We start from the raw sequence: 26,190 nt of genomic DNA on the forward strand, positions 1-26,190 counted from the left end.
ACTTCATAGTAGAAAATAATCTTATTTCTCAGCATCAACATGGGTTTACTAAAGACAGGTCCTGTTTGACTAACATGCTCAGCTTTTATGAGGTAGTGAATGCTAATATGGATATTGGGAATGCTGTAGATGTGATATACTTGGACTTTGCAAAGGCCTTCGACACCGTTCCCCACAAAAGTCTGGTGCAAAAGTTGAGGATGCAAGGACTGGGGAAGAGTTTGTGTGCATGGATAGGGAACTGGCTAATGGACAGAAAACAAAGAGTTGTGGTCAATGGATCGTACTCAAAATGGGAGACTGTTAGCAGTGGGGTCCCACAGGGGTCTGTACTGGGTCCAGTGCTCTTCAATTTATTTATTAATGACCTAGTAGATGCAGTAGTGAGCAATGTTGCTATTTTTGCAGATGATACAAAATTATGCAGAATAATCAACTCTCAGGAAGCTAGTGTCATATTGCAACAGGTTCTGGATAGGATGGCTATATGGGCACATACATGGCAGATGAAATTCAATGTTGAAAAATGTAAAGTCATGCATTTTGGTCGTACCAATGGTCTAGCACCTTACAAAATAAATGGGATACAGTTGGGGACATCAAACTTGGAGAAGGACTTAGGAGTACTCATCGACAACAAGTTAAATAATCGTACTCAATGCCAAGCCGCTGCAGCTAAAGCTAACAACATTTTGGGATGCATTAAGGCTTCTTGCACACCAAGACGTTGCATTAGGTGGCACGTTAAGGTCGCATAACGTGCACCTAACACAACGTATGGTGCTGCAAGAGCCGACGGTAGAGTGAGCCGCGTTAGGCGGCTCGAGTCCTATAATGTCTCCCAGAGTGGCGCTGATTGGCCAGCGGGACAACGTGATGCGGAGCGAGACACTCCGCATCACGTGGTCCCGCCGGCCAATCAGCGCCCGCCAGTGCAGTGAATATTAAATAGCCATGTGCGCGGCTACTGTAGCTGGCTCTCCCCGCCTCCTCCGCCCCCCACTGCGCATGTGCAAACAGTCTAACGCGGCTATAGCCGCTCCAACGCCGTAGCATGCTGCACTTTGCACAGAACGTGCAGCGTTACATGTAACGCAACGTGGGCTGTGTGAACAGCCCACTTGTGTTACATTGCTGTGCGTTGGGGGAGCGTTACAGGCGCACTAACGTGCGCCTGTAACGTCTTGGTGTGCAAGCAGCCTCAAAGGGAAATAAAAACTCGAGATGCTAGCATAATATTGCCCCTGTTTAACTCTCTAGTAAGGCCACATCTGGAATATGGAATTCCGTTCTGGGCACCACATTACAAAAAAGATATTGCAGTTTTAGAGCAGGTGCAGAGACGAGCAACAAAATTGATACGTGGGATGGAAGGTCTCGCTTACCAAGAAAGGTTAGATAAACTGGGTTTATTTAGTCTAGAGAAAAGACGCCTTAGAGGAGATCTAATTAACATGTATAAATACATCAGAGGGCAATATAATAGCTTGGCGGATGAGCTTTTTGTCCCTAGGCCTTCTCAAAGGACTAGAGGACATGATCTGCACATGGAGGAAAAACGTTTTAGCCATTTATTTAGGAAAGGGTTCTTTACAGTAAGAGTGATTAAGATGTGGAATGCATTGCCACAGGAAGTCGTTATGGCAAACTCTATACCTGCATTTAAAGGGGGCTTAGATGCTTTCCTTGCGTTGAAAGACATCCATGGCTACAATTACTAGGTTATGCCTAATGATGTTGATCCAGGGATTTTATCTGATTGCCATCTGGAGTCGGGAAGGAATTTTTCCCTCTTGGGGCTAATTGGACCATGCCTTGTAAGGGTTTTTTCGCCTTCCTCTGGATCAACAGGGATATGTGAGGGAGCAGGCTGGTGTTGTACTTTGTACTGGTTGAACTCGATGGACGTATGTCTTTTTCAACCAAAATAACTATGTATTTATGAATGCCTCTACTGCGCCTGTGCTGGAGCCTGGGAAGGTAAATACATCCCCGCCGTTCAGGGAGCTCGATTGCTGCCACCGTGGGATGGAGGAGGATGGGGGAAGCCTCAATAGGATTCCGAGGCTTCCCCCTACCGAGGTGAGTACCTCCCCAGGGGAACTTTTTATGTTACAGATTCTCAGGGGTCCTGGGGCTGCCAACTTCCAGACTCCTATTGCTGTTAAACGGTCGGGAAAGGGGTTAAAGGAAACTTGTGACGTGTATAATGGGGGTATTTATACTTACCTGGGGCTTCCTCCAGCCCCATAAGGTGCATGGGCTTCCTCGCTGTCCTCTCCGTTGTTTTGGAATCTGGCTGGCCGTGCGTGCACCAGGCTGGGGCTCCCGCAGGCCGGAGTGTCCTGCGCCACGCATGACTGGCCAGATGGAGATGACAGTGAGGAAGCCTCAAATAAGCATAAATACAGTTTAAAGGAAACCCGAGGCAAAGGTATAAAAAAAAAGGTTTATACATACCTGGGGCTTTCTCCAGCTGCCTTCACACGGATTAGTCCCTCACCGTCCTCCTCTACTGCCTACAGTCTCTGCAATCCGGCCCGGGAACTGTAGGAGTCAGGGTGCTTACTGCACATGCACGTCCTAGCCGCATGCACTCCCCCATCACGCTCCAGTCACCGGGAGAGTTCTGCACCTGTGTAGTACTAATGCACAGAACGCTCCTAGCCACAGGAGCGAAATGGGGTAGTGCGCTTGGCCGCACTGCGCTGACTGGCCGATTTGCCTGGCCGGATTACAGAGGGGGCAGAGGAACGTGACGAGGGAGCGATTAGGCCGAGGGGGGTTGAAGGAAGCCCCAGGTATGTATAAAACTTTTTGTGTTCTTCATCTCAGGTACACTAAGTCAGCCAATAAACGGGATCATCTTAATTCAAAATGTCTTACTTTTACTCATGGCTAACATGGTACAATACTCTGCTTCTACGATGGTGAAAGAGATTATGATGTGCTGCAGTCAGGCCTGGGGAACACATTGGCCCCCATTCTCAATGAGTTACCTCATTTGGTAACCAAATGTCAACTGCAGTATGACCAAGTTCACAATCACAATGTTTTCTGGCAGAAATTACTGTTTGCTGAAAAGGTGCAGGAAAAAAAAAAAGTGATAAAAGTGCGGTAACATGTCCATAAAAAAAAAAAAAAAAAAAAGTTATTTTAGTGGTAAATTCCGCAAAAAATGAAATTCATAAGAAATAAAGAGCGCAGTATTCTTAATTAGTTTTCTTTATCACCTGTAAGTACCTGGTGCTAATTTTCACCTCACATCCAGATGCAGTACATGTAGTCTAGAGATTTTTGAGCTGTGTTTGCTGGAATTTGGAATTTTTCAGCAGAAAATTATATTTTACGTGCTTATTCCGCATTTTTAAAGGGAACCAGAGACGAAGCACCCTTGTGTATTTTACCATGTATATCAGTAAGAACATTAGAGAAAACACTTACCATGCTCTCTGTTTCCTCCTCACTGCTAAAAGTGTCTGTTAACAGCAGTCACAAGAATCCCAGACTGAGCAATTAAATCTGGCTTTGCTGGGAATGATTATAGCTTTATCATTATAGCAAAGCCACAAGGGGGCAGGCTTGGGCTTGAAATAACACCACAGAATACAGACTTAGCTATAATCTTTCTGTAGCAAAGCTAGACGGAGCAGCCTGACTTCTCAGTCGGGGATTCTTATCAGACGTGATAACAGTCAGATTACACAGAGAACAATGAAACAAAGGGCAGATTAGGTGTTTACTGTCATGTTCCCACTGATTTATAAGGTAAAATACAAGAGGGTGCTTCATCTCTGGTTCTCTTTAACTAATGTTTAACAATCTTTTTTTTACTGTTACTGTCATGATATGCACTATTTTACCAACCTTTACTTGACCTCGGAAAAATGTTTGTGAATGCAGAAACAAAAATGGTAATTACGGTACCGCAGTAATCTTAGTTACAAATTTCTTTAATGCACATGGAATAAAGGTTAAGAGGCACCCAGGAAGAATAAAATGCATTAAAACAAAATAAAAATGGAAAAAATTAGGTGGCTTATCCAATGACAACAAATTCACATAAGAATGGATTTTTATTAATTTAAAAACACAGGCAACGCATTTCGTGGGAACTCGCCAACTTCCTCAGGGCTGTATTGTGAATGGAAGCCATTGTGCTTTTACTGGTGCTGGTTGTCATGGGGTTCCTTGTAAACTATGGAGAGCAACGATCTCCAGGGTAAGGTGTGAGAAATGGTATCACTCTCACATTAGTAGGAACATTGTGTGCAGTAATTGTACTAATTTAGTGAACCTGGATCAGTGTTAGAGGTGTATTACAGCCTCTCTGTACCTCTCCCCTGCATAGTGTACTAGACCTCATCCCTCCCCTGCGGAGCATAGTATGCCACCAGCCATCCCCTGCAGAGTGGACTATGCGCCACCACTACCTCCCCTGCAGAGTGGACTATGCCGCCGCCACCACCACTACTACCTCCCCTGCAGAGTGGACTATGCCGCCGCCACCACTACCTCCCCTGCAGAGTGGACTATGCCACCGCCGCCACCACTACCTCCCCTGCAGAGTGGACTATGCCGCCGCCGCCACCACTACCTCCCCTGCAGAGTGGACTATGCCGCCGCCGCCACCACCACTACCTCCCCTGCAGAGTGGACTATGCCGCCGCCACCACCACTACCTCCCCTGCAGAGTGGACTATGCCGCCACCACTAAATACAACAAAAAGTGCGCTCACTCACTCCTGGTAACCCAGATACAAAATATGTGCAAATTTACAAGATGTAAATCACTTAGTTCATCATGTTACATGTCCATGGATCGCAGAATCAGTCACCAAGGATATAGTGTGTAATCCAAAGTCTGTACAGGTAATCCTGCGCTCACATGTATCTCCTCCACTCCGTGATAGTATTATACATAGAAAAAAGAGATAACACAGAACATAGCATAATACTGTTTAAATGACCTATATCCTTTATACAGTCCCCAATGCCTTGCATGCACACATAAATCCACCAGCGGTCAGTTGTCATGCGCCCTCACCGTGTGGTACCATTTACCGTGCCACACCCAGCAGAAAGAGCCCTGTGCAATAAGCACTCAATCAACCTTGGCAGAAAATGGTGAAAAGACAGGCACTTTCCGCAGTGCTTACACCACAAGCAGGGTCTTGCAGGTCCTTACCCTCTGCCGTGGCCGCCCAGACACAGACAGCAATAAAAGCACAGACCCACAGGTTCGAATCACCTCCTCCTGTGTGTGAGTTCTTAACCACCACCACTAGCCTCTCACCTTTTAGGCTGCTGCCCAAATTATAAGACAGCAACCACACTTATGATTTTTATCCCCGGCACTCTCCTCAGCGTTTCTTCAGCGGAATACTAATCTCCCAGCAAAAGTGCTCATCCAACCTAATGACTGAAGGAGCTCAACATAGTGTAAAACTGTATCATTTATTAAAAGTTAAAAAGTAGTGCACTCACATCTCCCAGATAAAAACAGCGCATATCAACAAATGTAATCCAGCATGCCGACTTGTCCACGCCTCTAAGCTCCGCCCAACGCGTTTCGTACCTCCGTACTCATTAGGGGCTGATGAGTACGGAGGTACGAAACGCGTTGGGCGGAGCTTAGAGGCGTGGACAAGTCGGCATGCTGGATTACATTTGTTGATATGCGCTGTTTTTATCTGGGAGATGTGAGTGCACTACTTTTTAACTTTTAATAAATGATACAGTTTTACACTATGTTGAGCTCCTTCAGTCATTAGGTTGGATGAGCACTTTTGCTGGGAGATTAGTATTCCGCTGAAGAAACGCTGAGGAGAGTGCCGGGGATAAAAATCATAAGTGTGGTTGCTGTCTTATAATTTGGGCAGCAGCCTAAAAGGTGAGAGGCTAGTGGTGGTGGTTAAGAACTCACACACAGGAGGAGGTGATTCGAACCTGTGGGTCTGTGCTTTTATTGCTGTCTGTGTCTGGGCGGCCACGGCAGAGGGTGAGGACCTGCAAGACCCTGCTTGTGGTGTAAGCACTGCGGAAAGTGCCTGTCTTTTCACCATTTTCTGCCAAGGTTGATTGAGTGCTTATTGCACAGGGCTCTTTCTGCTGGGTGTGGCACGGTAAATGGTACCACACGGTGAGGGCGCATGACAACTGACCGCTGGTGGATTTATGTGTGCATGCAAGGCATTGGGGACTGTATAAAGGTTATAGGTCATTTAAACAGTATTATGCTATGTTCTGTGTTTTCTCTTTTTTCTATGTATACTATCACGGAGTGGAGGAGATACATGTGAGCGCAGGATTACCTGTACAGACTTTGGATTACACACTATATGCCGCCACCACTACCTCCCCTGCAGAGTGGACTATGCCGCCACCACTACCTTCCCTGCAGAGTGGACTATGCCGCCACCACTACCTCCCCTGCAGAGTGGACTATGCCGCCACCACTACCTCCCCTGCAGAGTGGACTATGCCGCCACCACTACCTCCCCTGCAGAGTGGACTATGCCGTCACCACTACCTCCCCTGCAGAGTGGACTATGCCGTCACCACTACCTCCCCTGCAGAGTGGACTATGCCGCCACCACTACCTCCCCGCAGAGTGGACTATGCCGCCACCACTACCTCCCCGCAGAGTGGACTATGCCGCCACCACTACCTCCCCTGCAGAGTGGACTATGCCGCCACCACTACCTCCCCTGCAGAGTGGACTATGCCGCCACCACTACCTCCCCTGCAGAGTGGACTATGCGCCACCACTACCTCCCCTGCAGAGTGAACTATGCGCCACCACTACCTCCCCTGCAGAGTGAACTATGCGCCACCACTACCTCCCCTGCAGAGTGGACTATGCCGCCACCACTACCTCCCCTGCAGAGTGGACTATGCCGCCACCACTACCTCCCCTGCAGAGTGGACTATGCCGCCACCACTACCTCCCCTGCAGAGTGGACTATGCCGCCACCACTACCTCCCCTGCAGAGTGGACTATGCCGCCACCACTACCTCCCCTGCAGAGTGGACTATGCCGCCACCACTACCTCCCCTGCAGAGTGGACTATGCGCCACCACTACCTCCCCTGCAGAGTGAACTGTGCGCCACCACTACCTCCCCTGCAGAGTGAACTATGCGGTGAGGGGCACAGGATGGGAGGTCGGTGAGGGGCGCGGGCTGGGAGGTAGGTGAGGGGCACGGGCTGGGAGGTGGGTGAGGGGCACGGGCTGTATAGGGTGAGGGGTGTGGGCTATAAAGTTGGTATCCATAAGGGTCATGGACTGAAAGGTCAGTGTCAGGTGCCAGTGATGAGCATGGGCTGTACTGTTTGGATAATGTTATGTGACATAGGATAAGCCCCAGAATGAGAGATGCAGCCACAACAAAGAAGGAGAGCGAAATTATTTCTGCCGTCCACCAGATGGCGCCAGCCACCCTTCGTTTGCTGCCCTCCACCCTTCGTTTGCTGCCCTCCACAAGATGGCGCCAGTCACCCCTCCTCTACTGCCCTCCACAAGATGGCAGGAAGCTGACAGCGCGTGACCTGGAAGATCAGAGCACGAGACGTACGTGCGCGCACCCTGAACCTGCGGCTCCGCCTCCTCCTCCTCCCGTCTTCGTTACTGAGGAAGATGGCGGCTCCGTGAGCGGAGGAACCGGCACCGGAACCAGGTGACCCCTCCCCCTCTGTCCGCAGCTCCTCCCCCTGCCGGCTCTCACTCCCCTTCACTGACAGTCTCTCTCCACACACTGACCTCCTGTGTTTCTATTCCACTGACTGTCTCCCCCCCTCTCTCTGACAGTCTCTCTCCACACAGACCTCCTGCCTCTCCCCTCCACGGACTGTCTCTCCTCCCCCCCCCCCCGTCTCTCCACACACAGACCTCCTGTCTCTCTCCTCCACACACACACACACACACGACTCCGGTTTCTCTTCTCCAGTGATTGACTATCTCTCTACACACCGACCTCTGTTTTCTCTCCTCCAGTGACTGTCTCTCCGCTCCACACACAGACCACCTTTCTCTCTCCTCCACTGACTATCCCTCTCCACACAGACCTCCTGTCTCTCCTCTCCACAGACTGTCCCTCTCCACACACAGACCTCCTGTGTCTCCCCTCCACTTACTGTCTCTCTCCGCACACTGACCTGTCTCTCTTCTTAACCCCCCCCCCCCCCCCCTACTGACTGTCTCTCCACACACAGACCACCGCGTACATGTGAATTTGGCGCTGGTACACTTGGGCGCAGGATCCAGCTGTTATATGGCTGGTCCTGCTTCTGCACAAGTCCGGGGCGTTTTAATTACTATTCCCCCTCCAGGCCGCCATGGATAGTGGGGGAATGAAATAATTTGGCTTCCAGCGATTGCTGGAGGCCGAATTATTGTGTTTTTTAAGCAACTTCGGCTCCGTCTTCTGACGGAGCCGACCTTCCTCACTGAGCGCCGCTATAGACTGATTCCCATTACAGTCTATGGCGGCGCTGGCTGCGCCCAAAGGTAGCAGCGCTGAAAAGCACTGCTCCGCAGACCACCTGTCTCTCCCCTCCACTGACTATCTCTCTCCACACAGACCTCCAGCCTCTCCCCTCCACACACAGACCTCCTGTCTCTCTCCTCTCCACGGACTGTCTCCCTTCCACACGCAGACCTCCTGCCTTTCCCCACCACTGAATGTCTCTCTCCACACACATGGCTCCTGTTTCTCTCCTCCAGGGACTGACTCTCCAAACACAGACCTCCTCTGTTTCTCTCCTCCATTGACTGTCTCTCTCCACACACTGACCTGTCTTTCTCCTCTCTCTACCCCCCCCCCCACACACACACACACACACACACACACACACACAGACCACCTGTCTTTCCCCTTCACTGTTTCTCTCCACACACATGGCACCTCTGTTTCTCTCCTCCAGTGACTGTTTCTCTCCACACACAGACCTAGTCTCTACCCTCCACTGATTGTCTCTCTCCACACACTCTGGCATTGCTTTGCATGTCATTGACCATCCCCAGTTACGGTGAATATACTCTTATAGTTGGTGTTAAACTGAGAAGGATATGGATTTATCCTTTTAAAATACCACCAGTTGCCTGACTCTCCTGCTGATCCTGTGTCTAATACTTTCAGCCACAGCCCCTTGAACAAGCATGCAGATCAGGTGCTCTGACTGAAGTCAGACTGGATTAGCTGCATGCTTGTTTCAGGCATGTGATTCAGCCACTACTGCAGCCAAAGAGATCAGCAGGGCTGCCAAGCAACCAGTATTACAAGGAAACATCCATATCCCTCTCAGTTTAGGTTCTCTTTAAAGTGAACCTGAGGTGAGAGAGATGTGGAGGCTGCCATGTTTATTTCCTTTCAAACAATACCAGTTGCCTGGCAGCCCTGCTGATCTATATGGCTGCAGTAGTGTCGGAAGTTCACCAAAAACAAGTATGCAGCTAATCTGGTCAGTTCTGACAATGTCAGAAACACCTGATCTGCTGCTTGCTTGTGCAGGGCTATGGCCGAAAGTATAAGAGGCAGAGGATGAGCAGGACAGTCTTACAACTGGTATTTTTTTTTAAAAGGAAATAGATATGGTAGCCTCCATTTAACTCTCACCCCGGGTCTACTTTTAACCAGTTTATGGAGACTTGATATATTTGCCCCATTCTCAACTGAAAATGATTGTGAAGGAGTAGTGGGAGTCCAGGCTTTTCACTTTCACCAGTGGGTAGCATTGCCGTGATGATTTGAGCAGAGGAAGTACCTGCTTATCAGGAGGTCCATAAATTCCTCCTCAAAACCTAAAGGCTTCTACACCCGTAAAACAAAGTGCACGATCAACACATTGACAACCTGCCGAAAGGACAAGTATTTTCTGCACTCCAACCACCAACTCACTTAAATACTGTGTGCACAAGCAAAAGAGCAACCTGCACAACATGGCCGCATTAAAGAACCCAACATAGTTCAACTGACATTGTACACACGTGGCCAGCTGCATGAGATCAGTTGAACAGTCGTGTGAGACGATCAACTGGATGGATCAGGCAAACCACCTGTTGTCAATTGTCTTGTCGTTCGACACATACACACAGGGCTGTGGAATAGGTACAAAAATCATCTGACTCCTTTGTTTATGAAACCACACAGATTCCAACTCCAGGTACTCAAAATTGCTCCAAGTTTAAAGGCTCATACTTACATCCAACCACACAAGTTGTCTACCTGACAAGTACATACACACACCAGTGTTCTCCCCAGAAATTATTTTTAGCCAGGTGGCATGAAAAAGTAGGGGCAAGATGAGAGAATGCATGGCCGGTGCTTCTGTGCGCAACTCTGCTCACAGCATAGGAGGTGAGCTGATAACAGCCGGGTTCTCACCAAAACTAGCCGGGTGGAGCACCCAGCTAAAAGAGCCTGGGGAGAACACTGCACACACCAACCAACTATACAACCAATTTGCTTAAAGGATACCCGAACTGAAATGTGACATAATGAGATAGACATGTGTATGTACAGTGCCTAGCACACAAATACCTATGCCGTGTTCCTTTTTTTCTTTCTCTGCCTGAAAGAGTTAAATATCAGGTATGTAAGTGGCTGACTCAGTCCTGACTTAGACAGGAAGTGACTACAGTGTGACCCTCACTGATAAGAAATTCCCCTTTTTTACCTCTTTCTTGCTCTCAGAAGCCATTTTCTGCTAGGAAAGTGTTTTATAGTTGGAATTGCTTATCAGTGAGGGTCACACTGTAGTCACTTCCTGTCTGTGTCAGGACTGAGTCAGCCACTTGCATACCTTATATTTAACTCTTTCAGGCAGAGAAAGAAAAAAAAGGAACACAGCATAGTTATTTATGTGCTAGGCACTGTACATACACACGTCTATCTCATTATGTCAGATTTCAGTTCGGGTATCCTTTAAAATATACTATGCGTGCAAGCTAAATGACAAACTGCACATGTCTGCATTCAAAAACAACAAAGTTGTTCAAAATACTTGTACACACGTTCCAACCTGCATGATAGTTCCGCAGATTGATCCACCGGTTGGATCTGGCAAACAACCTTTTATTAGTTGGTTGTCTGGTTGTTTGCCAGCTGTACGCACACCTAACTTATCTTCCAATAGACACATTTAGAAGATAGTTGGACAGATTGTTGGTAGATGTGTATGAGCCTTACAACTTACACACACACACACACACACCTGATTGTCGTTTAATGCTGGGCATACACGGCTCGTTTTTGCTGCTCGATTCTCCCGTTCAATCATTTCGCCATTCGATTCTGCAGTCGATTAGCTTATCTTCCACTCATTTTTCTTTTTTTCCCCATTCACGGCTATCACAAATCAAGCGGCAAAAGGATCAAGCGGGAAATTGGACATGTCGGAAATTATCTGCCTGGCTCAAAAACGACCTGTGTATTCCCAGCATAACACATCAAAATCAGATGACAAATCAGGCGGTTTGGTTGAGCATGTCTATGGGGCATTAGATCAACAATCTCCCCAAATTCTTGTGATGGAAATGGCAGCTTCGAGTATATGTGATGCACACATCTACATGCTTCTACCTAATGAACAAACGTTGCTGGGGCTATACACACACTTGCTCTACCATACGGTATTCCTTTGAGTTTCTTCGATCTCCCAGTTTTGCATTTACTCCTTGTTTGAGCTGTTTGTGATCAGGCTGTCCAGTAGAATTTACCTGGACTACAGTCAGAAACCTTATTGTGGAGTTTGGACAGTTATGAGATTTCTGATTCACCTGTGTGGATGAAGACGTCATAGTTTGTGTCTTGTTTGTAGAAAGCTTCTCTGGTATTTCCACCTTGATGTCATTAGCCTGGTTTATCTAGTTGGACACAATTTCTGCTTGCTGGGGATGGTCCATGGAATGCAAATGATTCTGATTTTATTCAAATTTTATGTAAATGCTTTTAGCTTTCAAATGGACCAAGGGAATTCAGTACCTGCTGCATTTCATTGGTCTGTTTCTAGACTGCATGCATGTTGCTATAAAAGCATTATAATATTAGCAGTTGCATCTAATTGACCATCCCTACTGCTGAAATGTTTAAAGGGCACCTGAGGTGAGAGGCATAAGGAGGATGACATATTTATTTCCTTTTAAATAATGCAAATTACCTGTCTGTCCTACTGCTCCTCTGCCTTCTAATACTTTTAGGCCTCTTTTCCACAAACTGTTGATGGGCAGTGAAATGCCTCTCAAACTCTCACAACTGCTTACTGCTGCCTGCTAACTGCTCGTTGCTGCCTGCTAACTGCTCGTTGCTGCCTGCTAACTGCTCGTTGCTGCCTGCTCACTGCTCGTTGCTGCCTGCTCACTGCTCGTTGCTGCCTGCTCACTGCTAACTGCTCACTGCTACCTGCTAACTGCTTGCTGAGCACATAGCTGAACAGTCCGTAGAAAAGAGGCCTTAGCTATAGACCCTGAACAAGCATACAGATCAGGTGCTCTGACTGATTAGCTGCATCTATATTCTTCCCACTTCAGGGCTGGAACCCACTAAAGCGATTTTCTGAGCGTTTAGGGAGCGATTCAAACCGCTAGCGATTTCCCTAAACACTCAGCTAATGTTAATAGATGGGCCAAATTCCACTAGAGCGATTGTGATTACCAAATTGCAAAACGCAGGACATGCAGCATTTTTAGCGTTAGCGTCTTTGCAATGTAAAGTATATAAACGCTGGCCTAATCACTCATCAAAACCTACACAGAGCGATTTTGCTAGCGTTTTGAAGCTACTGCACACTGTAAAAAATGTTGGTACTTTTCCGTTAGCCGGGCGCATCCACTAGGTGGCGTTAATTACTATTCCCCCTCCAGGCCGCCATGCATAGTAGGGAAAGATGTAATTCTGGTGGAGTTTTATCGCCTCCTAGTGGATGCGCCCGGCTAACGGAAAAGTACCAAAATGTTTAATTAATTGAAAGGACCAATCAGAATTAAAAACACTAATCGCTACTCAATCGCTGGCAAAAACCTTACACTTTTTAAAATCGCTACCAAAAACGCTCATGAAATCGCTTACAAGACGCTCAAACAAAACGCTAGCGATTGCAATTTGCGATATTGTTTTGTTTGTAGTGGGTTCCAGGCCTGAAGTGTCCATGAATTAGGACCTCCTGCTTAGTGTGGTTAAGTTCGGGCTGGTGCACACCAAGAGCACTTTTCAGTTCGCCAGCACTTTGAAAAGCGCTTGGCTAATGTTACCTTATGAGGGTGTTCCCACGGCAGCATTGTGATATTTTTATTCAAAATCGCAAACAAGCTGCGTGTAGCATTTTTTGGAGGGATTCAGCTTGAATAAATGAGCAAAAATGCTCGTCCATTCAAAAATCGCTCTGAAAATCTCTTCATAAAATCGCTAAGCGCTAGCGATTGCCATTATGATTTTGGTGTGCACTAGTTCTTAATTGGAGTTCTATTGGCTGTAATATTTTTGTTTTCCGATACACGATTCCTGCTGGATTAGGCCCCATTTCACAAATATTTGTGTCTCCTGCATATCGCTCGCGTGGTTTCCACAGCATTTGGAAGGTGAATAAGTAGAGAAAACCCGCTTAATGTCTGGATTAAAGCAATTGGCTAATACTTTTTACTTTTTCCTCATATGAAAAGGCACACTGGATAGTAACAGCCATCAATTAACATTGGCTGCCTGATCTAATGTGTTTTCATGTGCAGAAAAAAAAAAGTGAACACGAGGTGAGAGTGATACAGAGGCTGCCATATTTATTTCCTTTTAAAGAGAACCCGAGGTGGGATTTAATTATGTTACTGGGGCACAGAGGCTGGTTGTGCACACTAAGACCAGCCTCCGTTGCCCCATGGTGTGCCTCCAGGACCCCCCGCAGTGCTGGCGACACGCAGCATGTCACCAGCACAATGTTTACCTAAGCGCTGTCTGTCAGCGCCGCTCCTCCGCATCAGCACTACCTGCCCGTGTCCCTTCCCTCCTGCTGATAGGAGGGAAGTGACGCGAGTGGGTAGCGCCGATGCGGGGGAGCGGCTCTGACTGACAGCGCATAGGTAAAGGGGCACACCATGGGGCAACAGAGGCTGGTGTTAGTGTGCACAACCAGCCTCTGTGCCCCATCAGCATAATTAAATCCCACCTCGGGTTCTCTTTAAGCAATACTAGTTGCCTGGCAGTCCTGTTGATCCTCAGCCTCAAATATCGGGATTCGATTCAATTCGATCTGCCATTGCAAAACGATGGCAAATCGAATTGTATCGAATCCCGATCGGACATGTCGGATTTAATCGGATCATAAATAGAATCGTAATCAAATCGCACAACGAATTGTATCTTGTACATGGGGCTTTAGCCATAGACCCTGAACAAGCATGCTGCAGATCAGGTGTTTCTGACATTATTGTCAGATCTGACTAGATTAGCTGCATGCTTGTTTCTGGTGTGATTCAGACACTACTACAGCCAAATAGACCAGCAGGGCTGCCAGGCAACTGGTATTTTTTAAAAGGAAATAAACATGGCAGCCTCCACATCACTCTCACCTCGGGTTCACTTGAAATCCTGAGCCAATGCCACAAAACATGGAGATGAGTTGTGGAAGTCCTGACTGTACTTCTGGCCTCAGCTCTAAGGCCTTGTTCACATTGCGTCCCGTTCGCGTGGCCGTTTGCGTTGGGCGGTTTTTGACTGGTCTTTTTTTTCGATTCCTGACGATTGTGTGGGTTCGTTTTTCTTTGGTTTTGTAATCGTTTTTCCAGGCAGTTTTGTAATTCACTCACAAGTCAGGAAGTGAACTCTTTGACCCGGAAAATAATAAATACAATGTATTTATTCTTTAAACTGCGAACACAATCGCTGCAGACATTTTTTGTGAGCATTTTGCATTTTTCCTATACCTTCCATTGAGGCGAAATCGCCTCAAAAATGGCCCATGCAGCACTTCTATGAGCGGATCGGAAACGAACCGCTCAGCTGTGAACTTTGTCATAGAGAATCATTGCACAAGCGTGTCTGAAAAAAGGCCAAAAACGCCCTTAGTGTGAACAAGCCCTTAGTGACATCCTCCGTTGCACAGGGGGCTCAGTGTCCCTGCAGCTGTATGTGCACGCTCATGTACTGGGGCTGTGTTGAGTCGGGCACCTAGGTCCACGTGCCCCTCCTACGCTCTTTGCCACCGTGGGTGACAAGTATGGCTATTGATCCCGGTTGAGCTAATCCAGGAATGACAGGAAGTGCTGCTGATTGGTGTTAGGGTTGTGTGGTCTGCTCTGATTGGTAGGTACTGACTGGGGTAGCATTAGCTCCTATTGGCTAGTAGCTGGGCGTATTATCTTGCTGGATTTCTGCTGTGACCTTATTGCGGGATTGACTACTCTGTTGTATTGCTGCCTGGACTGACTCTCTTGCATGGAATGGGATGCTCTCTTGCTGAGGAGTCGGTACACAAATCATCTGACTCTGATAGTTTATGAAGCTGCCGACTCCAGTTACCTAAAAATTGCTCCAACTCCACAGCCCTGCTCTCTTGCCTAATCTCTGGATTTGGTTGGATTGATCTCAGGTGTATGACCCTTGGCTTGTTCCTGACATAGGTATTGCCTCATCCCTGGTATTGGATATTGCTCTGTGTTTTGACCCTGGACTGTACAACCGCTCATATCATTGTGCATTGTTTGGTTCTGGTGGTATCTCTGTCTTCCTGCCTTCAGTCTCTATACCTTGCGATATAAGGCCAGGGTGTAACAGTGTGCTTGGTAGACGCAACTTGTCTCCCAAGGTTGAGCGGGGACGCCTCAAAGGCAGGAGATCAAAATATATAAAGAATTGATACTTACCCGGTGCTTCCTCCAGCCCCTCGCTGTCCTCCCGCGGTCTGCCATTCAGCTGCGATCAGTCCCGGTAACTGGCTCAGTAGTGTCAGTCTGGGTCTACTGCGCATGCATGGGAGGTCCGCACATGCCCAGAAGACCCAGACCCAGGGACTCGCACATGCTTATGGGGCTGGAGGAAGCCCCGGGTAAGTATGGATTCTTTATATATATATATATATATATATATATATATATATATATATATATATTGATCTCTGGGTACTTTAAATATCAGTGTGAACTCTATTAAAACGAGCGATTTAACAATCTTTTGGCGAATTTTCAGTAAGCAACTGTACACAAAAAACCATCACAGACGGCAACAAACAACCGTTATCGAGTTTTGGTTGTGATCCATCCTGTTGGCTTTTTTTCAAGCAACGATTGTTCATCAAAGTGTGTGTGTACAGTTAATTAAACAATGTATAGAGAACTACTTGTGAGCTCATCACTGCATGCAGATGGTGCCCTGGCTGAGGTTCAAACTAGGAACCCAGTGCAGGACATCACACCTGGGGACTCAGAAGTAAAGAGAGGAAGAAACAGCCAGAGACAAAACCAGAACCGTACCATGGATAAGTGAGAGTAGTTTTGTCGGTCATCAAATCGAATTCATGGTCCTGACCTGCCGCCGATTGACTGTTTGCAGCATCAATTTCTAGCAGATTAGGTCAAATTATTGAATTAGCCGGATATTGGTGTAAAACATATGGCCATCTGCTGTAATGTTTCCCCTATCTATTCTGTCTAGTGCTGCACAGTATGTTAGCACTTTCTAAATAACCAAGGATTGAGCTTAATTCCAATGAGCAGCTGATATCCCCTTTCCAACAAGAAATATAGACCTATAAATACAGACCTTTTCTCAAATAGATCATCAGGGGGTTCTGTATGGCTGATATTGGGCTCTATTCTCAAAGACTTCCCGCATGCGGTAAAGTACATGCGGGAAGTTTGCACCCAAAATACCGTAAAGTTGGAATTCTCAAAATGTTCCGCATGTTTTTTCCGCATGCGGAAAAAGTGTGGTAAAAGTGCGGGATTCTTGCGGAAAACTTTCCGCAAAAGTCGGTATTTTCCGCAATAAAAGATCAATTCTCAAAAATGTTCAGGCGCATCATTTCGTCGTTAATTACCGATTTTTTTTATCACCTACAAGTAGTAGGTGATATATTCCGCATCCCATTGACTTTAATGAAGTCTGGAGGCTTAAGGGCTGTGCTTGCTGGACTTTAACTTTTTTTTTTAAACACTTTTTCATGCGACCTTTTTACCGCATGATTCCCGCATGAATAATGGCTGTTTCCGCATCTTTTTTCCCGCATGCGGCAAACATGCGGAAAATGTTAGTGAATGCTGAAAAAATGCGGAGTTTACCGCTGGCGGGAATTTAGCGGTAAAATTTTGCGGTACTTTTGGCTCTTTGAGAATAGAGCCCATTGTGGTGAAACCCCTCTCACATTCATTTCTATAGTCCTGACAGTTTGCTGTCTGTGAGGGCCGTTTCCACTTGCGCGGAAACCGGGCCGAATCTGCAGAGTTTCCCCGCAGGCAAATCGCACGGGGAAACTCTGCCATAGAGAACAATGGTGCCGAATCGCTTGTGTTAGCGATTCGGACGGTATTTCCATCCGAATCTGTGCGAATCCCATAGCTGTGCATGGCACGGCTCATGGGAATCGTCAGCGTGACCGCAGATCCGGAAGTGCCGCCACGCGTCTCTCAGATGCGTGCGGCTGCAGTGGAAACGGGCCCTGAACCTTGTTGCATTGTGGGAAATAATGGCTGTTTCCAACTGCCAAGCGAGCCATATCTCCCTCTGGGCATAGAACTCTCAGTAACAAACATTCCGTACAGATCACCTGGCAGAACTAAAGAGGTCACTACCAGTGATACATTTCAGAATGTAAATCAGGAAGAGAAAAGCTTTTACAATGGCCAAACACTGACTTCTATAAAAGAATATTAACAAGCAATTTTATTAATTTTTATTTTCACTACTGGAGAGAAAAGCAGCTTCCCCTGCTTTGCGATGTACGGTGTGGAGGAGGCTGTGGGAACATCCGGAATTAGGTGTACAGTAAGGCGAAAGTGTAGCATTTCACACCATGGTGAGGCATTCCTGCCGCTTCCTGTCTGCCCAGGTGCAGGATGGGAACAGTCACTGGGGGGAGTCCTGGCCTGTCATTTGGATCTCTTCTAATTACTGGCCCTGCTTTCATGTACTCTCCATCCCGAATCATTCACACCCCTCAGCTCATTCCCACTTCCCCAGTCACAGGAAGATTACACCCTGCCTGCCAGCTGCACCCTCAGCCCTCAGCTGCGGGCTCCTCTGCAGATTCTCATGTCAAGGGGTTATATTGTTAGTACTATATTTATTTATATCACGCCAACATCTTCTATAGCGCTGTACATGGTACACAACAACTATTGGGGAGCATAGATATGAGACGTCTGTCTATCCAGCAATACAGATGCTCATGTGAAGGGGTTAGCTTGTTAGCAATGTATTTTATTTACATAGCACCAACATCTTCCATAGCGCTGTACATAGTACAAAACCACTATTGGGGAGCATAGATATATGAGATGTCTGTCTAGCATTGCAAATACATACATTGTTGGTGTGTGTGGGCTGGGACACACTAGAAATCGCAAAACGCAATCGGTAGCGCGTTGCATTAGCGCTTTTTATGCAACTGCAATTTCCGGGAATTAAGGTAGCAATTTGTAAAGAGTGTCAGCGATTTCATAGTGTTTGTGATTAGCGACTCTCAATTTGATTGGTGGATTCAAATGCACTGTGCTTCTGGGTAGTTCCAGCGTTTTAAAATCACATGCAAATAGCTTACACTTATGATTTATGCGTGCATTGAAGTGAAAGCACTCACAAAATGCTGCATGTGCTGCGATTTTCCGATATCCAAAATCGCAATCGCTCTAGTGGGCTCACCTCCATACAATTTCATTGAAAGCGCCGGCGATGCTCAAAACTCTAAAATCGCTCAAAAAAGTACTCTAGTGTGTCCCAGGCCAAACAGTGTTCAGAAGTTGCAAAATTTCATAATTCTCAAACCAAAAGAAAAATATAAAAAATGGTATCGTGCGTGTCATCCTTTGGGTTTCAATTGAAGTATTGCTAGCTGCTAGTATTGAAGTGCAGTACAGCACTGTGGCTATCAATTATCCCCACCGTTCTCCCCGCACCCACCTGACAAAAGTTTACTGCCTGATCACCGCTTTAAAGGGAATCTGAAGTGAAAATTAAACTTCTGAGATAATGAATTGTATATGAAGTACAGCTAAGTAATACAGAACATGTAGAACATTAGTAGCACAGATATGAGTCTCATATTGTTTCAGTGGTTATCTATGCAAAAGGGATTCTCTGAGCTCTCTGACCCAACTTGGGATGTTTTTTGAAACACTTATACATCAAAGATATATATGCTATCTGTAAAAATATGAGACTCTTTTCTTTGCTACTAATGTTCTATTAATTATCCGTACTACACATACAGTTCATTATGTCATAAGTTTGTTTGTTTTTTCACTTCGATGTCACTTTAATCTGTAAACTGTGGAATGGAAGATGGATGATTGGATTGTGTATGTTGGTCACTCGAGATGACTACTGGTAGCAGGTTCGATCGAAGCACAGAAGTGTGTGTGTGTGTGTGTGTATACAGTGTGTGTGTGTGTGTGTGTATACAGTGTGTGTGTGTGTGTGTACAGTGTATACAGTGTGTGTGTATACAGTGTGTGTGTGTGTGTGTGTGTGTGTGTGTGTGTGTGTGTGTGTGTGTGTGTGTGTCTACGTGTCTCGTCACTTGAGAAGCTGATTTTGTATCATTTGCTGTGTTGATAAGGAGCAGCTCGGAGAACATGCCGGCTGTCACCCCTATAATTATAACTTGTGTAATTACTGCGTGTGCTGAACGGCCGTCACATTGTCACCGGGCCCGGCGGAGAAAGCCTGGAATTATCCTGACGTGAGGAGGAAGCGATTCTTCCCAGTCTGATGTCACAAAACCCTCTGTAACCTCAGAGCATGTTTGTGTGTCTTCCTGATCTGAATAGGAACTACAAGTCTCAGCAAGGCCTGCCAGCTTCTGCTGTGCCAGTCCGGTAACGCTGAAGACAGAGGATATTCATCTGAGAATCTTTATCAAAGTAAAACTGAAGCCATCCTAAAAAAAACCCAAAAGTTAAAGCGGACCCCTGGGCTTATTACACCTTCATATTTCCTTTATAGCGGCTTATGATGTTGCAGATGTAGACCCTGCGTGGTCAGCGACGTAGGTTATTTTGTTCTCATTTTCCATGGTTTACTAGAAATTGTGAATTATGACTGTTTATTTGTTACATGTTGACTTCTATCAATAAAAATTTCAAATAGGAAAAAAGAAAAGATAAAGCGGACCTGAACTCAGAACTTCCTCTCTGCTCTAAAAGATAAGCAATAGCATAATAACCTTTATGGCCCTTTCACACCGGGGCGGTGCAGTATTTTCACCGTGCCGTGCAATGAAAGTCTATGGAGACTTTCATACTGTGGCGTTGTGACGCAACGGAAGTGATGTTTTCGCCGCATCCCCAACGCAGGTCCAGAACTACGTTACCACGCAGCTTCTTCATCGAGTTGCGGCGATCTGCGTCGACCCGGAAGTCATGTTAGTCTATGGCGACGCGGGGTAATTTTAAAAATGAGCGATACAATACTCTTCCGTGCACTTCTGCATACCCCGAAGCAGGAAGTGATGGCAAGCACGCATCACTTCCTGCTTGGCCGGTGGCCAGACAGGATACACTGTGCTAAGACCTGTTTCTGGCTGAGAGCAATGCACTGCATCGCTGTCTCCGGTTTACAGTGTGAAACCGGCCTTAAAGGAAAACATTTGTTTGATATACCGGTAACTCTGCAGTGTCTACTTTCATGGAAGCAGACATAGGGTTAACATCCTGTGTTTACAAATTAGCTACTCTGCCAAGGCAGCCAGCGGACACAGCTGAGGGATGAAATTACAGTGGTAATTAGTCACAGATGAGAGGGAATTAGACTGGCTAAACTCTCTAAATACATACAGGGTGCATTTCTCTGTTTTCCTTTTGTCCAGTGCAAGAGTTCAGGTCCACTTGAACAGAGTAACGCAATGACTTTTATATATCTCTGAATCTCCACTGGCACTGTCTCCATCTAGTTCCTGCCTCCTCCATGGGGTATTCCCTGCCTACCATACTCTAAAATAACCAAGCCAAGAAGAGGAAAGCCCTTCATAGTGGGTGAAGAGCTGAGAACTCAGGGATTCAGATGTATCAAGTGGGTGAAACCACTGGATTTATTTCTTCAGTATTGACCAAAGGCTGAAATCTCCATTCTGAGTGAATAGATCTTTTGGTTTTATTTTTGTATTTAATAATACTCCCCTTGTTTGTTTCCCTCCAGGTGGCGTGTGGCATGCGATGGCCAGTTCCTCTGACAGTGAGGATGATGCATTCATGGCCATTGATGGGGAGGAGGCAATAGACGGGACAATGGAGCAGGACGAGCAGCTGCACATGTATCCTGCTCTGGGGAAACACAGCCGATCTATGTGTGACTTACCGGAGGAGGTTCTGGAGTACATCCTGTCCTTCCTGTCTCCCTACCAGGAACACAAGACTGCAGCGCTGGTGTGCAAGCAGTGGTACCGGCTCATCAAAGGTGAGTACGCCCTCTGCTGCTCTGATTTCTCATAGCACACTCTTCGGGGCTTCTAGTATATTTATTTATAATGGATGAGAGATAAACTTTAACTCATTGCATATTTGTGTTCCTTTCATATAGTTTATAGGGCATTCCTCAAGCCAAATACTTTTTTTTTTTTTAATACTATAATTCCCTATAAAGTAAACAAGCCCCACCCACAGTTTCTCCAGAGTGCCTTGGCACTCTGCCTTAGTAGCAAGGGCTTATGGGAGCTCAGTCTGGGCAGGAGGAGGAGGAGGAGGTTACATGCCAGAGATTTCAGAGGCAGAGGGGAGGAGTAGAAGGGAGTGAAGTTTTCACAGGCTGGAGATGCAGAGCAGCTTTGCCTATGTGTAATGTGACAAACAGAACATGGCCGCTCTCGTATGGCAGGAATAAATAATCATAAACTGTTGAAACTGTTTGCAGCTAGATTTGCTGTGTAAACTATCTAAACTTTAGATAAGATATATAGACAAGTTACTTGTTACAGTTTGTTTTTAATGAACCCAGTAGAATTTGAAAGATCTGCTGCATTTTCTGGTAGAATTAGTGTGAAGGTTTTGCAATGACAGACGTGTGTCTGAGCACACCAGGGCTCCTCAGTTTATGAAGCCACCGACTCTGACTCCAGGTGCCCAAAAATGCTGTCCCAAAAATGCTCCAGGTGCCCAAAAAGTGCTGTATACATATATTATCTTTTATTTGTGTTGAAATCAGCCTGCCAGCTCCAATCGGCTGGCAGGCTGATCGCGGTGGCCTCCAATGTTTACTGTAGGGAACGCGCGCTCAAGGGAGCGCTCGTTCCCTGCAAATCTCACTCCTCTCGAGATCACTCTACATGGCGTGACTGAGGCACGAGAGAGACGTTCTGCGGCCACCACTTTGTGTTAGGCAGTAGCAGAGTGGTTAAAGTCAGCAAAATACACAGTTAAGATGCCCATCCTTCTAGCCATGCATTGACAGATCTCTTGGAAATCGGCCTTGTGACACCGGCATATACCCCCAAATTATAATGTGTCCCCCTTGTGACCATGCATTCAGATCTCATCTACTCCAGCTGCACAGACTGTCCAGCTACTCCCGGTCCCCTCTGCTGTCTCCCCTGAGTGCTGTCGTTGCATGCGGTCACCACATGGTTGTGCGTATAGCATGCAGGGCATGTGTGACATCACACACACCCACCTAGAGGCGCTCGAGAGAAGCAGTGGACAAGAACGGGAGTCACTGCGGCTGGAGCATGTGAGATTTACAATCCATGGGGAACAGGGGTATGGGGCACATTTACATTTGGGGGACAGCGGCTGAGAGATCACAGGTCATTACGATATTACAAGCCATTACTGCCACACACCCAATCACCCATATCGGCCCGAGAGTTTCCAGCACGCTTGATGCATTTGACTGATTTTGGCCCAAAAAACAGTCTAACCGTAGATTTGGCATGCTTGTTGAGGCACAGATTGTCATCTGATTTATTAAAATTATCAAATCAGATGGTTGACTGGACCGCAAAAGCGCTAGCTGTATGGGCACCTTTAAATGACTGTTGATTGGACAGTGCAGACCAGCAGCCCTCGCTCCAGTTCGCATCAAACGATCTACACCACTTCACCATGCACGGTGGTTTGACAGCTCACTAAAGGACCTAAAGAAAGGACTAGAAAGGAAGTGGCGAAAATCTCAGAATTCAAAAGATAAACACACCCTTGTCTCTCACCGGGAAAGCTACCAAAATGCGATCACCAAGAAAAAATCCTCCTACCTATCACAGGAGATCGCAAAGGCCGCCAACAGACCAGCCCAACTATTCCGCACAGTTGATAGACTATGTAATCCATCCTGTCTAAAACCCACTATAACTCCCTCAAAGGAGCTATGTGAGAAATTTGCCTGCTACTTCGCTGACAAAGTATCTTCTATTCGGTCTCTCATTCAGTCCACAGCACCCAAGACTCATGCAACTAATGGAAATAGCTGCAAAAACAACCTAACACCCTGGACTGATTTCAAAAGTATTAGTGAGGAAGAGATCTCAGACATCCTCTGTCGTCTCCGCCAGACAACCTGCGACCTGGACCCTGGACCAACTAAACATATGCTGAAATGCCCTGACCTGCTTGGTCCAGCATTTCACAAAATAGTAAATTGCTCTCTGCAAGCAGGGAGGTTTCCTACCTCTCTAAAAGAAGGAATCATCAAGCCCCTTCTTAAAAAACCTTCCATGGATCCAGATGCTATGAGCAGCTACAGACCTGTCTCCAACCTCCCCTTCTTAGGTAAAGTTATTGAAAAGGCTGTCTATCTGCAACTTGAAACCAGGCTGTCAGTAAACAACATCCTGGACCCTCTACAATCTGGCTTTAAGAAACACCACAGCTGCGAAACAGCCCTCATCCAAGTCTGCAACGATCTGCTCATGGCAAGGGACAGAGGGGAATGCTCCATCCTAATCCTGTTGGATCTCTCAGCTGCTTTTGATACAGTTGACCATGAAATCCTGCTTAACAGACTGCAGGAGTACTGTGGCATCAGTGGATCAGTCCTCCAGTGGTTCAGATCATTCCTGACTGACAGAACACAGAGAGTATCCCTAGGACCTATAATGTCCAAACCTGCACCTCTACAATTCGGAGTGCCACAAGGATCAATCCTATCCCCTCTGCTGTTTGCAATCTACATGTTGCCACTCGGTACACTTATCCAACGACATGGCCTGACATACCACTGCTACGCCGATGACACACAGCTATACCTGTCCTTCAAACCTGGTGGAACAGACCCTACCCCAAAAATAAACTCTTGCTTAGCTGAGCTTCAGGCATGGATGAATGATAACTGGTTGAAACTGAATGCTGACAAAACTGAGGTCCTGTTTGTCCAAAGCCAGCACTCGCCATCAAAACAGCTCTATCCTAAAGCAACACCAATCAGGATTGGGAATTCAGACATAAACCGCTCCAACCTTGTGCGCAGCCTTGGCGTACTAATCGATGGGGAATTGAGTTTCAGAAACCAAATTTCATCTGTAGTTAAATCTTCCTTCTTTCATTTGAAGTACATTGCAAAGATTAAACATCTGATTCCCCCAGAGGATCTTGAAACCCTAGTCCACGCCTTCATCACATCACGGCTGGACTACTGCAATGCCCTTTATGTTGGCCTCCCCCAAAAAAGACCTGCGTCGCCTGCAATTAGTGCAGAATGCTGCTGCCAGATTGCTAACAAACCAGCCTCGCCACTGTCATATTACACCGATCCTTCGCTCACTGCACTGGCTACCAGTAGAATGGAGAATACTCTTCAAGATTGGACTGCTGACATTCAAATCCCTGCACAATCTGGGCCCTGGATACATGAAGGACTTGCTGAAGCTGCACCACACCTCTCACAACCTCAGATCAGCAAGTTCTATAAACTTGGTCACTCCCAGAGTGCACCTCAAAAGATCTGGAGACAGAGCCTTCTGTCATGCTGCCCCTACTCTTTGGAACTCCCTACCACACCCAGTAAAGACAGCACCATCCCTGGAGCTATTCAAATCCAGACTGAAAAGCCACCTGTTTAGCCTGGCATTTCCAGATTTATAAAATTCTTCCTCTGCACCATGATGGTCGGAGCCATGCTTATGCGCTTTGAGTCCCACGGGAGAAAAGCGCTTTACAAATGTTATTTGTTGTTGTTGTTGTTGTAGCAGCCAAGTCTGGCTAGAGGTTTGCAGGGGAATCTGATTGAGCTTCTAAATTGAGATTCTGCATGAAATTACCAGCTGTCATACCTAGGTGCAGTTTATTCAGCTTATAAGTATTGTTTGTTTGTTTTTTTCCCTTCCCCTTTTTGATGTTGATCCTATAGGGCTGTGAGTGGTTACGGGCTCCACTATATTGCAAGGTTCCATGTAGCTCTGTCAGATCTGGTTGGTTGAGTGTGGCCCGCAGGTAGCTTGGTGTCTTGCCGAGGCACACACAGAACACTATGGTTGTCTGTGGCACACCTAGTTTTGAGTGGTTGCATGTGGTCCCCTCAGGGCTTGTTGGTTTTCTGTGCCCCCCCCCCCGGGGTTGGGGGGAAAGGGCTGAGAGGCCTGTAGGGTTAAGTGATGTAAAGCTGTTATGATTGGCTATAGCCCATGTAGGATTGAGTGGACGGCTGTGGCCTGCACAGGTTGTGTGGTTTACTGTGGCCAATAAAGGATTGGGTGCTTTGGCCTGCTCAGGATTGGGCAGTTGGCTGTGGCCTACACAGGTTGGGTGGTTGGCCCTGGTCCGCATAAGTGGTTGGCTGTAGCCTCCCCCTCCCCTGCCCTCCTCACTTGCAGTCCCTCGCCTGCTCTCATCACCTGCAGCACCAACATACCCTGTCCTCCTCACCCACTGCACCACCTGCCCTCCTTACATGCAGACCTAACCCCACCGTCCTCACCTGCAGCACAGACCCCACCCGCTCACTCCTAGCACTGAACTGGTGTACCTCACTTGCAGCACCTGTCCTGCCCTCCTCACCCGCAGCACCAACCCCGCCCTCCTTGCCTGCAGCACCAACCCCGCCCTCCTTGCCTGCAGCACCAACCCACC

At 46.9% G+C, this 26,190-nt stretch overlaps 1 protein-coding gene across 1 annotated transcript in view; it reads left to right on the forward strand.

Moving 5' to 3' along the window:
- The first annotated feature begins 7,570 nt into the window (after positions 1-7,570).
- Positions 7,571-26,190, forward strand: part of FBXO42 (F-box protein 42) — a 43,796-nt gene continuing 25,176 nt past the window's right edge. Inside the window, exons 1-2 of the mRNA XM_068241618.1 lie at positions 7,571-7,678; positions 21,335-21,592. Coding sequence (XP_068097719.1) covers positions 21,352-21,592 — 241 coding nt within the window. The 5' untranslated portion in view covers positions 7,571-7,678; positions 21,335-21,351. The remainder of the gene's footprint in view (positions 7,679-21,334; positions 21,593-26,190) is intronic.

Source organism: Hyperolius riggenbachi, chromosome 6, assembly GCF_040937935.1.
Source record: "Hyperolius riggenbachi isolate aHypRig1 chromosome 6, aHypRig1.pri, whole genome shotgun sequence".
NCBI classification, from domain to species: Eukaryota; Metazoa; Chordata; class Amphibia; order Anura; family Hyperoliidae; genus Hyperolius; species Hyperolius riggenbachi.